Genomic DNA, 14,418 nt, shown 5'->3' with positions numbered 1-14,418 from the left:
CAGTCTATCCTATAAGCGCGCTCACAGCTAACCTGCCAACATTCGCTGACACCCTCTCATGTCGGAGCGGGAAGAGATGGCCACGAGAAAAGACACATCGACATAGCTGTTTGCCCCGGGACGCTCTTTCCGATTACATTTCTTTCTAAAAGGGAAAATTGTGCTTTGGAGAGACACTGTCCTATGGAACTAATAATCTGAAGACAATGTACATAGAGATTACCCTGACAACCAGTCATTGACAGCTGGACCAATACATGCGCGTTATCGACGAGATTATTGGAGAACTGATGATCATCGGTTCTTGTCTATTTCTGACGATTGTTCATTAGTTTATGCGGGTTGAATACACACTCGTGTCCTTCTTGGTGCTGCTACATCTGCGGATTATAAATCTCAGTTGGATGTAAAACATCTAACTGATAAACTACACCTCAACTCCACATTGAAACAAACTATACTCCTCAGCATCTTCAAATTGCGCACGCCGATGGCGCAAAGGGTATGTCTTAACATAAATTGTGATCTAAAAAAATATTATTTGGCTGTTATTATATTATTATTTGTAGTTTGATGCCTCTTGTAATTGTGTGTTTATTGGCTTAAAACTTGAGTGGGTCAACAATTTCATGAAACCTGGGGGGTTTGACTCTTTGGAATAGGCTACGCATAGCCCCGAGTAGACGCGGCACGCATTAAAGGAAGTTTGGCTCTGTTAATGTAAGCTATTGTGTTTGGAAAGGGTTTACGCAAACAGTTTATCTGAAGTATGGCACTCAAGTCATTGCCCATCGGTCTCTCATGGTAGTCTCTCTCTCTCTCTCTCTCTCTCTCTCTATCTCTCTCTCACACTCTCTCTCTCCCCCCCCTCCTCCAGTACGATGAGCTTGCCCACTATGGTGGAATGGACGGAGTCGGAGTCCCTGCATCTATGTACGGAGACCCGCACGCCCCTCGGCCGCTACCACAAGTCCACCACCTCAACCATGGTCCGCCACCACATCCAACACAGCACTATGGAGCCCACGTACCACACAACCTCATGCCCAGCAGTATGGGCAGCGCGGTCAACGACGCACTAAAAAGAGACAAGGATCAAATATATGGGTGCGCATCTCACTCATTGCATTAAACTTTAGTAAAAACGAAATGTTTATATAGACTAGTAAAAAAAAACAAAGACACATTTTAGGAGGAAAATATGAAACCTCAACATTTAGCCTACATAACATGGTCGAATTGAATTTGGGGTTTGCTCGACAGTTCAATTTACGCGCATATCCAAATATGATATTGACCAGTTCATATTACACAGAGTTACAGTAGGGCTACCTGTAGTAGTCTTGCTTTATATATATATATATATTTTATTTATTTTTTTAACAAAAAAAAAGTCCTGACTACACCGAGCATAGCCTTTGAAGTGTACAGTAGCCTAAAAACAGGCTTAGTTTTTCCACAATTAATTGATAGCCTATATATTCTTATCAGTAAAAAATAGTTTGCATTGGTTGTTTGAAGAGAATAATGACCCCTGTCTCCACAACGCAGTCACCCGCTATTCCCTCTGCTTGCCCTGGTGTTTGAGAAGTGCGAGCTGGCGACCTGCACGCCGAGGGAGCCTGGAGTAGCGGGCGGCGATGTCTGCTCTTCCGACTCATTCAATGAGGACATCGCTGTCTTTGCGAAACAGGTAATTTTGGTTTATGGCTTGCACTTTAGCCTGCACTTAAAACACATTTGTAAAAGTGGAAGCCTCTGAATGGGTCAATGCAGCAGCCATGCAGATAGAGCCCTTTCAGGTCCGCGAGGCGCTGTTTGGAAAACCCAAATGGTTATGTTTGCTCCGAAAAGGATTCTATCTGGAATAGTTTTGCATATGATCCCCTTAATGGTCCTACATAGCACTCTTTATCTAAGAGTTCACTTGAATGATTCAGTGTCTTCTATTATATTGGCCAAGACTTTTAGACAGATCACTGTCTCATCTTTTTCGGGTTTATCAATGCCGAATGGTTAAATGCAAACAATAATAGTAACAACGATGTTTTCCTCTTAGATACGTGCAGAGAAACCGTTATTTTCGTCAAATCCAGAGCTGGATAACTTGGTAAGCATCCATCTCTTTTGTAACCTTTGCATGCATGTTAGGCCAATCATGACTTATTTGAGCTCTTTCTTTTTGGCCGCATGCGAGTGTTAATGTTCAATGAAACGTTCCTTTGAAGAAGCAACAGGAAACGAACGGATAGTCAAAGCCCTATTCTGCTTCTCTGCAGCGGGAAGCCGCCGAGGTCCTTGCCTTGGGCATCCCCAAAGCAGTTTCTCGAGGAGCCATTTCGGTGCTAATGCAGCCATTTGAATAAGAAAAGACAATGTTCTCCGTAATGTAACATACTGTAACTTGTCTTAGCCATAAGCACATTGCATCCTAAATGTGCATTATGCATTACTGGACAGTGAGAGTTTTTCCTTGAGGGGTACTTAAGTCTCATATTACTATGCCTGTGACACTCAGACTGAATCATTTTATTTTCCAGATGATCCAAGCTATTCAAGTTCTACGATTCCATCTTTTGGAATTAGAAAAGGTAAATGTTAACAGGCCCTTTTATGTAATGTGACTATTTTACTTTTTTTAATGACTTCTTTTTCTGTTACGTAGCCTATTCCTCATGGCGACACAATTGTATGGCTCTTCACGCAATTTCTTGAAATTAGGCTAATTTCTAATTTGCTAAATATTTCACCACTAGCCTATTCGTTATCCTCTGAGTGTGCTTTTAACAAACATTTTATGATTTGTACTATTCCAGGTACACGAGTTGTGCGACAACTTCTGCCATCGGTACATTAGTTGTTTGAAAGGGAAAATGCCAATCGACTTGGTAATTGACGATCGTGACGGCAGCAAATCCGAGTTTGACGACCTGTCGGGATCCTCCACGAACCTCGCAGAGCACGTGAGTGTCTTTTGATAGGACAACTTGATATTGGGAGGCGTCCCTATTCATGTTGCATGGCGTGCTCTCATTTCTCTGAGTGACTCGTTTACACGCGATAAACGATATTTTTCAGAAAATATTAGTAGGTTATTGTACAAGAATATTTGAGTAGGCTAGCCTAATCTTTTGGATTTTCCATGGAATGTTAGCAAAATAAATTAGGCTACCCAAATACAAAATATTAGAGTTCAGTAAGTAGCCTATAATTGAATTCCTACAAAGTGGGCTCTATATCCTATCAATAAGTCACAGTTCATTATTGATGTATTTAGCCTGTTGTGTCATGTGTTATTATGATCCATTCAGCCGTTTGATAGTGTACAGTCCTGCTGAGGGCGCTGGGTAGACAAGCCTTCAGAGGGGACTTTCATAGAATTCTCCTAAGAAAAAAGAGAAGGCATCAGGGAAAAACGTCTTTGTTGAAAATGATCAAAAGATTGAGCTCCTTTCCCTCTCTTGTATAAATTAATCATTCTTTAATCAAAGAGAATGACTATTGAAATATGCTGTATAAAGAATATTAAATTTAAATTCCCCTTCTCGTGTACATTTTTGCAGTTATGACAAGTCGGGCAATCATTTTTTTAAGGACATGTGATGATGATGTTGACTGATGATGTGTGGTGATGAAGCTGGCAGCTGCAGTGTCCAGTGAGTGCAGCTGGCAGGATGCTGTTTGCTCTTTCGCCCTCTCCATCCCTGCCTCTAAAGCCCAGTGTTTTATTAACACTTGAATGCTGAACCGATCGGATTATTATTGTTGGTAAAGAGGGGGGACTTTGTCACTCTATTGTCCCATGGTGGGACCCTTACACTGGCTCTTCCTATTAACCAGCCCTTGTCCCATTTATAATAGAGCATATTCAGGCGGCAACATTCTTAAGGAACTGGAATAATGGCAGTATAGTACTTCTTGTACTGTAGTATCACATTTAGTAATTATTGTTGAGTGTAAAACGAAGACGTTTTCTTCCAGAAAAAGGCAGGCTGTATAGTTCATTGGATCTACATATCTGGATGATGTCATCTGTATTGACTGAGTCAATCAGTGACTGTGACACAAACACACTTTGCCCGTGATGTATGTTTGAGCTTTCCCTGAGGCTCATTAATCTGACAGAGACGTTCTCCTGCTGGCCCTCCTGTGATGCTGCTTACCTTCAACCTCTGCATTTTGTATGCGCTGCTTTAAAGACACATGCACAACTGTGCGGCCTACATGAGCGTTAACCCTTACGCATGTTAGAGCTAGGTATCGTTTGAGAGGACTACTGTAGCAGCTGTATGGCTTTATTGGCAAGGGCATCTGGTAATGTACAGAACAGTACATGTGGGGGCTTCCTCTTGGAGTACCTGAGGTATAATCAAGATGTCAGATTTAAATGTTGATTCTACTCATTCTATTGCTATGGTGAAGGCCAAGCCTTACAAAGAGCGAGGTTTAAGAAAGTATAAATGGATCAGTGTGTTCTTGTGGATCTAATTGTCTTTGTGACATTATTATATGGAAAAGAGTTGCCCTTATTTTTTCATCCCCTGCTTATATGCAAATTATGAGCTCAAATCCTCATTAGTGGCTCCCCAGCCTACTAGACAGAAGACAGGGCTCTGAAGGCCTCCTTATGGGACAATGCATGTTACTGCGCCAGTAGTATGACAGCTTTTAAAGTTTGATTTGTTAACGCCGATCTATGCGTTGAAATCAGCTAACCTGAAAAGTAATGTGCGCTGGTTGGTCATCCTCTGCCCTTTTCTCCGATTTCTTGTCTTTATAAATGTGCTTGTTCTCTATGATGCATTTATAGAAATTGGCGATACTCTATGACAGTTGAAACAGATGGTTCGCTGGAGAGAAGTCCCTCATTAGCTTGATAAACGTAGAAACACATGGCACCTCTTTGAACGACAGTGCATACAGAAAGCTTGTAATTACTGTGTGTCCCCATGAAAAAGGGACCATGGCTGAGAGGCCTCATTCACACTGCGCCATTGTCGTTGTGCTTATTCTTGTCATTCGCCGAGCTCTTCATCTGATCACCATCCGGCAAACAGCTGACGCAAAGAGGTTGAAGAGGGGGCTGCTGTTTGGCTTCGGCTTAGGGCTGTCTGAGTCGCCTGCCCAACGTCCCCATAAATAGGGCTTCTGTCAGGTAGTGGGGCCACAGAAACAGCCAGGACACCGGAGGATTCACATGCTGCTCTCTCTCTCTCTGTCTCTGATCAGCTCTGCTCAACACATTTACCTCTAACGGTTACATTTCCTTTTTGCTAGGTCTAATCCAAGCTTCTTCTCAGGGAGAATGGTAACTTGGCTTTCAGGGCTTGGGATTATTTATGTTCATTCGTTAACTGATTTCAAGATCAGTTTCGTCATCCTTATGAATGGACTTGATTTGAGTCTGCGTTTGCTTGATTTCAATGATGTTTTCAACCTACTGTCTTTTTGCCCTAATGTGTTTCCTCTCACTGTGTTCTCTCTCCTCTCCTGGTGTGTGGGGGATGTGTTGGCCTCTCATTGAACCCCAGAACCCAGCATCCTGGAGAGACCTGGACGACGCCCACTCCACACCCTCCGTTGGCACCCCGGGGCCCTCCAGTGGGGGTCATGTCTCCCAGAGCGGGGACAACAGCAGTGAACTCGGTGAGAGCCCCCCCACCCAACCACCAATGTGCTCCATATCAAAGGTGACCTCACCGGTGACCCCATACAAAGGCAATGGTTATTCTAACATGTAGCTCTTTGAACCTTTCATGAGATTCTTAAAATAAGCTGTTGTCCTTGGCTGTTTTCTTGGATAACGCTGGTACCTGCAAAGGGATGTAGCTGACATCGAAACACGAGTCTGTGACGTGAATAGTGCTTATAGAATAACTATAGTTACCGGTAGTAGAGATACAGTAGTGTGACAGTTTAATCTAGCCTGTGTGATATTTTGCTCAAGTATGAGTGTCAGGGGTTTGGCCTGGTGATGTCCAGACATGGGGTTCTCCCATGTGCCTGCTGTTGATTTGGTCTGTGATGAGCTCAGTGGAGGGCATAACGTTTTTATGACTTGTTTTTGTTTTTCTCTGCTATGGCCAAAGTAAAAATAGAAGACTTTAAAGCAACTTTCCACCCTTAGCCCATCAGGCATCAATGGCCAGGCTATTGATGAAAACAATGGGAGGATGCTTTGCAAGACAAGAGACATTCAGGGGATGAAAGGGCAGTCACAAACACAGATTAACTCTCTCTTGTCTCAGATTTTACCTCAGGGTTTTTTTTTCCAGTCACCTCACTATCTTTACTATCTGAAACGGAATGCTGCAGCTGAGTTAATTTGATCCCACTGTAAATATTCCTTAATTAAATACACTTACTAAGCAATGTGCAAGGGCAGCAAAGAGGATGGGCTGAATGGCTTCCTCCTTTGGGTGTCTTTTTTTAAACAGCAGCGGGGGACGCCCGAGGTCCGTGCCCTTTTGACCCCGGGGAGAATGTATAGCGGATGAGGCGCGGGGGGGGGGGACGGGACAGAATGCCCCCTGTGGGGCTGCAAGGACGGAGCACTTTATGTATGAGGAACAAAGGCAGAGAGGAGGCCAGAATGATCAGAGCCTAGCTGCTGATCCAGGATCCGTGGCATGCATACCTGCTGCTTCTCCCCAGGCCTCTTTGCCATGTTTTCACCCTTTTCACATTCAAGGGGACGCGCAAAGCAAACAGTTTCACCATAGGAAGGGACCGGGGGGGCCTTACGTCGGCAGAGCAGGCACAGGCTTGGGGATTACCAACGCTCTTCAAAGCACCTGCTACTGTGAGGGGGGGCTCCTATTGTCTAATGGACATTAGTCACGCCTCTCTGGCCTGATGAAAGCCTTTAAACCTACACTCTTATCTTACGGGAGTGCAAAACGGTGGCCGTGTGCTTGCGGCCAGTGGTAACCACAGGTTGTGCATGATGGGGCGTGACTGTGGATGTGGTCAGGTGGTGGGGTTTTGACCGCGCGGCTAGGTTAGCCGCGTGGCTAACCCACGGCTTACAGAGCGGGGTTGTTTGCTTGTAAGCTGTGTGATATGCAAGGGGCCGTCTTTGATACTTCCCCCCCAGGGTGAGAGCTCAGATGGCCTAAGCTGGAGGGCCTGAGCTATCCTAGGAATGTTTTTTAGGGGGGGGGGGGCGGGATGGGGGCTAGGAATGTCCATTACAAAGGTAAAAATAAAACAAAAGGAGCCAACGGGAGCCGTGAAGCTCCTGTACACTAGTGTTAAAAGGAGGGAATGCCAAAGCAGGATGCATCGCATCTTTGTTGCCCGCTCTGACAGAGCTTGAGCCGCACAGAAGGATGGAATGCGACGCTGTCATTGGTGACATGCCAATGACATCACAGTCTAATGACATTAATGTCCTTATAGAATCTGTCACGCTGGGTTCTCAGGAGAGGTGCATGGAGGGATGGGGGGGTTGGTGGTCGGGGGATACGTGTTCATCTCAATCTGGTCTTCGGCTTTCAGCCTATCACTACTCCTAATCAATAGTATACTTCAGGCCAGGCTAGACTCACCATCCTGGGAGAGCATTGTCAACATCTCACACCCAAGGGCTTCCCGTCTCTTGGAGACGTTCCAGGCAGTTCCATTTAGTGGTGTGCATCATTGGCAATAACAGGAGGGGCTGAGACGTGTCACCAGTGATGGATCAGGGGCCTGCTGAGCTCATTAGGTGAGCTGCACTGGGTTTGCATCACTGATGCATGCTGGGATACAGCAATCAGTTCTGCTAGCCAGGCTGCACTTTGTCTTATGGACATGTCATCAGCTGAGGCCTGGCCCCGTCTAGCTGTCCCAGTCACACCTAAGAGGAGAAACCAGAACCTGAGTGAGTGAGAGAGACAGAGAGGGGGGGAGAGAGAGAGAGAGAGAGAGAGGGAGAAAGAGAGACAGAGAGGGAGAGAGAGAGAGAGAGAGAGAGAGAGAGAGAGAGAGAGAGAGAGGGAGAGAGACAGGCAGGATAGGATGGGGGGGGGGGGAGAGGAGGCAGGAGAGTGAAAAACAAGATAGAGAGAAATGAGAGGAAGACAGGATGAGCAACGGGATGGAGCGAGGCAGAACGTAGAGCGAGGGAGAGAAAGAGAGAGAGAGAAATGAGAAGAGGAGAGCAAGAGAAAAGAGGGAGAAGGAGAGGGGCACCCTGCCTCCTCCTCCCCATATCTTAGGGTGCTGTTTTTCCAGAAGAGCCTGGGGCTATACTCCAGCCTTCCCCGCGGCAGCCAACCCCGCTCCCCCTCCCCCCGCGCCCCCCCCCCCCTCCACTCTGCCTCTGTGTCACGCATGCAACCACTGGGGCAGAAAGCCAGCCAGCCAGCCAGCCAGCCAGGCAGGCGAGAGGGCTAGGCCACGGGAGCCTTCCACAGGCAGGACTTTGAGAGCGCACCGTCACACTGGTTAGATTGGCCGAGTTGCCAGGGAACAGTCAGAAGCGATTAGCGTAGCGGTGGATCTGCCCTGCGGCCTTCCCTCTCTGGAGCAGGAGAACGAGAGGGGTGGGGAGAGGAGGGGAGGGGCATGGGGTGTGGTGGTGGTGCGTGTGTGTGTGTGTGTGTGTGTGTGTGTGTGTGTGTGTGTGAGTCGGGGGGTGGGGGGGGGTTCTTAGATATAATGACTGTAGGCCAAGTGAGTTCTCTCTGTTCTTTCTTTCTTTCTTTCTTTCTTTCTTTCTTTCTTTCTTTCTTGCTCTTATCTTTTAGTCATCTCATCCCAGCATCCAAAGACTAGTTCAAGTTAAAGCATGTTTTTCCATATGAAGGTGGCTGTATAGAGTTGATGAAAGGATCATTTATATATGGTTTGTGAGGTAGTTAAGTTTATTCACCCCTATAATTTGAAGTCATAACTGCAAGATTTACATCACATCCCCACGCCATGCTCTGTCTCTCAAGATCTGGAAGACAGGATGTTAAGTGTCCTATTTGAAATGACAGGGAGCTACTCAACTCGTCTCCGGGTTCTCCTCATTCAGCTTGAACAGTCCACCATACTTCCCATCATTAAAGTGATAGAAATGGTCTGTGAGACAGAGGGGGGGTGAGTAAGAGAAGATGACCAAAGGGAAGTATCACCAGGGAGAGGGAGACAATGTCCTGTCCTTGACTTGGATTACACCATCAGTCACAACTCCCAGCCCCTGACCCCAGAACTCATCCTTTTTAACGTCAATATTCATTAGCTGAAATATTTATGCATGAATATGGTGCATATAGGCGCCTGTGATTGATGCATCCCCAAAAACAAAAAGACATTCCAGGGCGAATCTTAAGAAAAGTAGGGTTCCTGTCCCCCCTCAGGGGGAGAGTCTCTCAGATGCATAATTCACATGCCCTCCAGGCAGGCTTTCAAGGCATCTCTGCCCCGAGGGCAAGAAAAATAACCACCACGGTTAAAAGTAAATCATCTTGGCTGATGCACAATTAATGGGGATGAGGGAGCGTGCGGAGTGCCCCCTGTGCAGCGAGGGCGGCGAGGGCAGACGCGGAAATCTCAGCTTAAAGGGAGCCTCCTGCCTCGGTCGGCGCGAGGTTCCCACTGAAATCAAACAAGGACGCATGCTAATGGCGGGGGTGGGGGGAGGGGGGGGGGCGCAACGTGCTCCCCGCGCGACCCGCGGACAATCCAACACAGACAGTCTGGGAGGGGGGGACGGAGGGGGGTCGGTGGACACATGGGGGCACAAAGGTGATTACCCCCCCCCTTACACACACACACACACACACACACACATACATCCATACGCAGCCAAATGAGCTTCAACACTTCAAACAGGGCAGTGGGGGAGTTGGTATTATAATGCATTCATACCTCCATGGGCCCAAGGTTTGTGTTTGGTATTGTTTTTGCCTTTGTTGGTCCACAAGCGAATCATTAGTCCATAAATAAGAGTGGTGTACATTGTATACAGTGGGCCGCGGTTCCAGCATTCATTATTTCATGTCAAGCGAACGGCTCCTGCAGTCATTACCTCATGTCAAACGTGTAGCTCAGATTGGATTAATAGCTCTTGGTTTTATTGAGCCCTCTCTCACTATGGACTTGTCTTCATTACTCCTTCACAGAGTGGGGTTGAGGTGTGACTCGCAACCTTGTGTTGTCCTAGCTAGCCTCAATAGGCTTGGGAAAGCCCTTTCACTGTGTGTTTGTGGAGAACGGAGGAGATGGGTCTAAATGAAGGACTTCTCTCTTTTTCCCTCCTTCTCCCTGACATCAGGAGATGGCCTGGACAATAGCCTGGCATCACCGGGCACGGGAGACGAGGACGACCAGGATAAGAAGAGGCAGAAGAAGCGAGGCATCTTCCCCAAAGTGGCCACCAATATAATGCGAGCGTGGCTGTTCCAGCACCTTACGGTAAGGCAGACTAGCCCGGCCTCATGGCTATCCTCCCTCAAGGCATCCCACACTTCTATACAAGGGCATCTGCTCGTCGCTCTGTAGTTCTCCGGTGAGCGGTTTTCTTATGTTTCTAGTTAGCTAACAATCCTTTTCGCAAAGCTACGGTGAGCTTTATAGAGATGAGTGGAGCATGTCGTCTAACCATGGCCTGACCATTATTATAGTCCTCGTTTAGAAGGATGCCACTTTACTCAGGAATGGGCAGGGTTTCACACAACAGAGCAGACATTCGCCGGAGTTCAGCTCTTCTGTTCAGCATCAGTGCGACTATTTCAAAGTCCAGTAAAAATGAAAGGGGGTGGGGGGGGGGGGGTGAGTTGAATCCCCATGAGGAGAGTTTCACCTTTTATCTGCGGAGCCGAAAGAAACCTCGCTTTCTCTGCTTCTCCCGCTCTCTGATGTTTTCGTAGCTCCTTATTTGTTTGGCTGTGTGAAAGGCCCACACAGGTCCTGTACCACTAGTAATCCCTTCCTCCAGGCCCACCTTTAGATTTTCCAGACAAAAACGGAGGCTAATTGAATTATCCCCTCACTGTTCCCCATCGCCTTTCAGGCTAATTTGTTAAGCACAAGTGTTTGCCATGGCAGGATGTGTCCCTGAAAAGTGTGTGAGGGGACTTTGGCCTCTGAAAAGCCCATTGCAACACCCAGGCGATCAAGCATTCATCGGCGGCAGAGGGTGTGAAAGGAGCGGGATTATGTTTTGTCAGACTCCACCGTGCGCTGGGGTGTCGAGGGTTGGGAGGGGCTCTCTGTAGCAAGTCTTAGCTGCCTGCTTTTGTGGTCGGTTCCGTGTGCCTCAAAAGATCCCGTTTAAAAAAAAAAAGAGAAGAGAATGCAGCTGTGAAAGGTTTAGATTCATTATAGTATTCATTATTAGCCCATTAGCCTGGTCATAACTGTTGGTTTCCATGCAGGCAATACTGAAACCTTCACCTACATGCTAATCAAGAGATCTGTGTAAAGCGATGTTTGTGTTGTTTTCATTACACTGTATCAGTGTAATTGTTGCCTCTTGAAATACCACCTTAAAGGTTTTCTTGTTCCGCTATTTGACAGAAGCCTGAGTATTCTGAGTAGCCGAGCATACAGTACCATGTCAGTGTTGTACAGCAGGGAGGACTCAGGCCAGGAGACGGCACTCTAGTAGAAATGGGGACTGGACAGAGGTGCTAGCAATAGAATAAGTCAGGGGGGTTCTGGATTCAGGGAGGAGCACTGAGTCATTCGTCACTTGACTGTCAACCACCGAGCTGGGAGGTGACCATGAGGATCACTTGTGGCAACAATGGGCTTTGTCACCAAAGTCTGTGTGTTTGTGCGTGTGCTTTCGTATGTGTGTGTTTGTGTGTGTGTGTGTGTGTGTGTGTGTGTGTGGGCGTGTGCATGTGCTTCCGTGTGTGTGTGTGTGTGGGCGTGTGTGTGTGTGTGTGTGTGTGTGTGCATGTGCTTTCGTGTGTGTGTGTGTGTGTGTGTGTGTGTGTGTGTGTTTGTGAATGCCTGAAAGGCCATTTTAAAATGAAGTGCTCGGAAGCTCATCCCTCACCGCTGACCACAGGAGGTGGCTACTGCCCTGACAGCGCCAAAATGGGGACGCGCCCACGACCCTGCACCCAGTACACGGGTCACCTCTGTCTGCCATCTGCCACCCTCCTCCCTCTGTCATATAGCCAGCCGAGAGGCAGGGGACAGGGGGACAGGGGACTGGCCCTATTCAGACCCAAACAAAGGCTAGCATTGTGTCTTTTTGTATGAAACCCGATCATTTGTCAAGTAATGTCAAATAATGTCACACAATGCCACACGCTTTGAGACAGAAGTGTTCAGGGCCAAGCAGTGGTCAGTCGTGGTTTTTCGCTTGGTGCTTAATGTGCTAACTAGAGTGACTGACTTGTGCATATGCTGACAGGAGTCACTGTACTGTATACGCAAGTCTGTCACAGAATGTGATTACATTTCCTGAGTTGGATTTTTCCCTGATGTAAAATAGCCTACAAGTGAAATGTGGTTTGGATCTACTGTACACATGGCCATTTTAAAGGAAAACTGATTTTGGCTGCAGTTTTGATGTCTGTCTCTCTGTCCCTGACAGCACCCATATCCCTCAGAGGAACAGAAGAAGCAGTTAGCGACTGACACGGGCCTCACCATACTCCAAGTAAATAATTGGTAAGTATCGCTTCACTAGCACACAAACCCAAACCCCCTACATCAGCTCTGCTCATACCGGTCAGTAGTACGCCTCCCGTTTCTGTGCTCAGACATGCTGGTGAAAGGGAAGCGGTGCTCAAAGCTGAGCTCTGGAGATTAAACCGTTATACATATGCTATCTATCTTCTCTGTCTGGGACACCCTGGAACATTAAAGGGGAGATGAGCCCCTCCGCCTCCCAGCCCCCCCTCACCCGCAGCCTCATTTTACATGTATGACATGATGGATTAAAGCATCTTTAGGCCGGGCGCACAGCCCCCTTTGTAGATGACTTAGCCTTTCAGGAGGGGGGCGGGGAGGGGGGGGGTCCAATCAAATGATCACAGAGGCAAAGAGACCAGATACTGGATTTAGTTTCTGGAGGATACAGTTCTGTGTCATCATCACAAGCATCGTTTGACTTGCAGCTTACACAGGGTCAGGTTTTGGATTAATTGCGATGACATCGCTGTGCTCAATTAATCCCCAAATCCGTGGTGGGGTCTTCTTTAATTGTATCACGTTTTCAACAGACATAATTACACGGCCGTGCACCTCTAATCCGGGGCATGGCGGGGTTTAGCCCTGGCTCTCCTCAGTACACTTATCAAAGCAGGCAAATGCACCTAGCTGTCTATTTGGAGGCTGCATCCCCTGGCAAAAATTGACAAAGCAGTTAACCTTAACCGCACCCCGAGGCTAAAAAGATCAACCCAAATCAATAGACTTTTTAAAAATGTGACTTTCTCATAATACCCCAGATTATGTCAATAAGAATAAACCAGATTATCGAACTAATCCCTAGAGACATGGAAGATCTACATTTGTGTAAAACCCTTTTAGGAATGACACATTTCTGTTACGGACACTAAATGCTTTGCCTGAGCGCCTTGTAAATCAGATTGAAACGCATAGACTAAGGTAAAGGAGAATCAAAAATAAGAGGTGACTGAATAGTCCTTATAAGACATACATCCTTGTGATTTGAATAAACCAAACAGTGTATAATATTCTGTGTGTGATATAACAATATTCTGTGTGTGATATAACAAATATGTGATTTGCCCCTCCTTTCCAGGTTCATCAATGCCAGAAGGAGAATAGTACAGCCTATGATTGACCAGTCTAACAGAGCAGGTAAAACATTACAACTGATTTCCGTGATACCTTGCTGCTTCCATACTGAAGTCATGACTATCGTTATATATGGATATGAAGAATGTTATCGAATGTCGCTCTGGTTGATCCACTCTGATGGCTCCCATGACTGAACTTGTGTTCTCTTCCTGTGCAGTGAGTCAGGGAACAGGCTACAGCCCTGACGGCCAGCCACTGGGTGGCTTCGTACTCGACGGTCAGCAGCACATGGGAATTCGACCTGGCGGTAGGCAGTCACTCAAGATAGATACTGTTTTAGCCCTCTCTGTTATCTATTTATAAGTATGTTGTTGAGAGGCATTTTTTACAGTATAGGATTTGACCCTCCTTCTGGTTCCTCCCCAAGGGCCAATGGGTGGCATGGGTATGAACATGGGCATGGATGGACAGTGGCACTACATGTAAACCCTCCAGCTGAGCCCGAACAACAGGGTGAAGTAAGTAGCATCTCTATCCCTTCTGCTGCATCTGTCACCCGCAACCCCCCTCCCCCCTCCTCAAAAGTTCCTCCATTCCTCTCCATCACTCCTTCTCTCTCTCTTCCTCCATTTCTCTCCGTTTCCCCTCTCTCCTCTCCTTCCGTGGGCCCAATCTGATTAAGAGAGTGGTAATACTCCCTCCAGTCCTATCAGCTCTCTG

At 46.9% G+C, this 14,418-nt stretch overlaps 1 protein-coding gene across 3 annotated transcripts; it reads left to right on the top strand.

Moving 5' to 3' along the window:
• Positions 1–490: 490 nt before the first annotated feature.
• meis2b (Meis homeobox 2b) lies at positions 491–14,184 on the top strand (the record flags this gene model as incomplete). Of its 3 annotated transcripts, XM_084440357.1 has the most annotated exons (12): positions 491–502; positions 878–1,107; positions 1,552–1,693; positions 2,060–2,110; positions 2,541–2,591; positions 2,817–2,967; positions 5,539–5,646; positions 10,247–10,386; positions 12,524–12,600; positions 13,700–13,758; positions 13,916–14,005; positions 14,126–14,184. In XM_084440357.1, 12 exons carry the CDS (start codon positions 491–493, stop codon positions 14,182–14,184), a joined length of 1,170 nt encoding a protein of 389 aa, XP_084296483.1. The 3 variants fall into 3 exon arrangements, with proteins under 3 accessions (XP_084296483.1, XP_084296485.1, XP_084296484.1); XM_084440359.1 differs by lacking the exon at positions 491–502 and having other exon boundaries at positions 884–1,107; positions 2,817–2,963; positions 5,532–5,646; XM_084440358.1 differs by lacking the exon at positions 491–502 and having other exon boundaries at positions 884–1,107; positions 2,817–2,963; positions 5,532–5,646; positions 13,700–13,781; positions 13,924–14,005.
• Between the last annotated feature and the right edge of the window lie 234 nt (positions 14,185–14,418).

The sequence above is a fragment of the Borostomias antarcticus genome, assembly GCF_949987555.1.
Source record: "Borostomias antarcticus genome assembly, chromosome: 6".
NCBI lineage: Eukaryota > Metazoa > Chordata > Actinopteri > Stomiiformes > Stomiidae > Borostomias > Borostomias antarcticus.
This window is presented reverse-complemented; position numbering and strand designations above follow the sequence as displayed.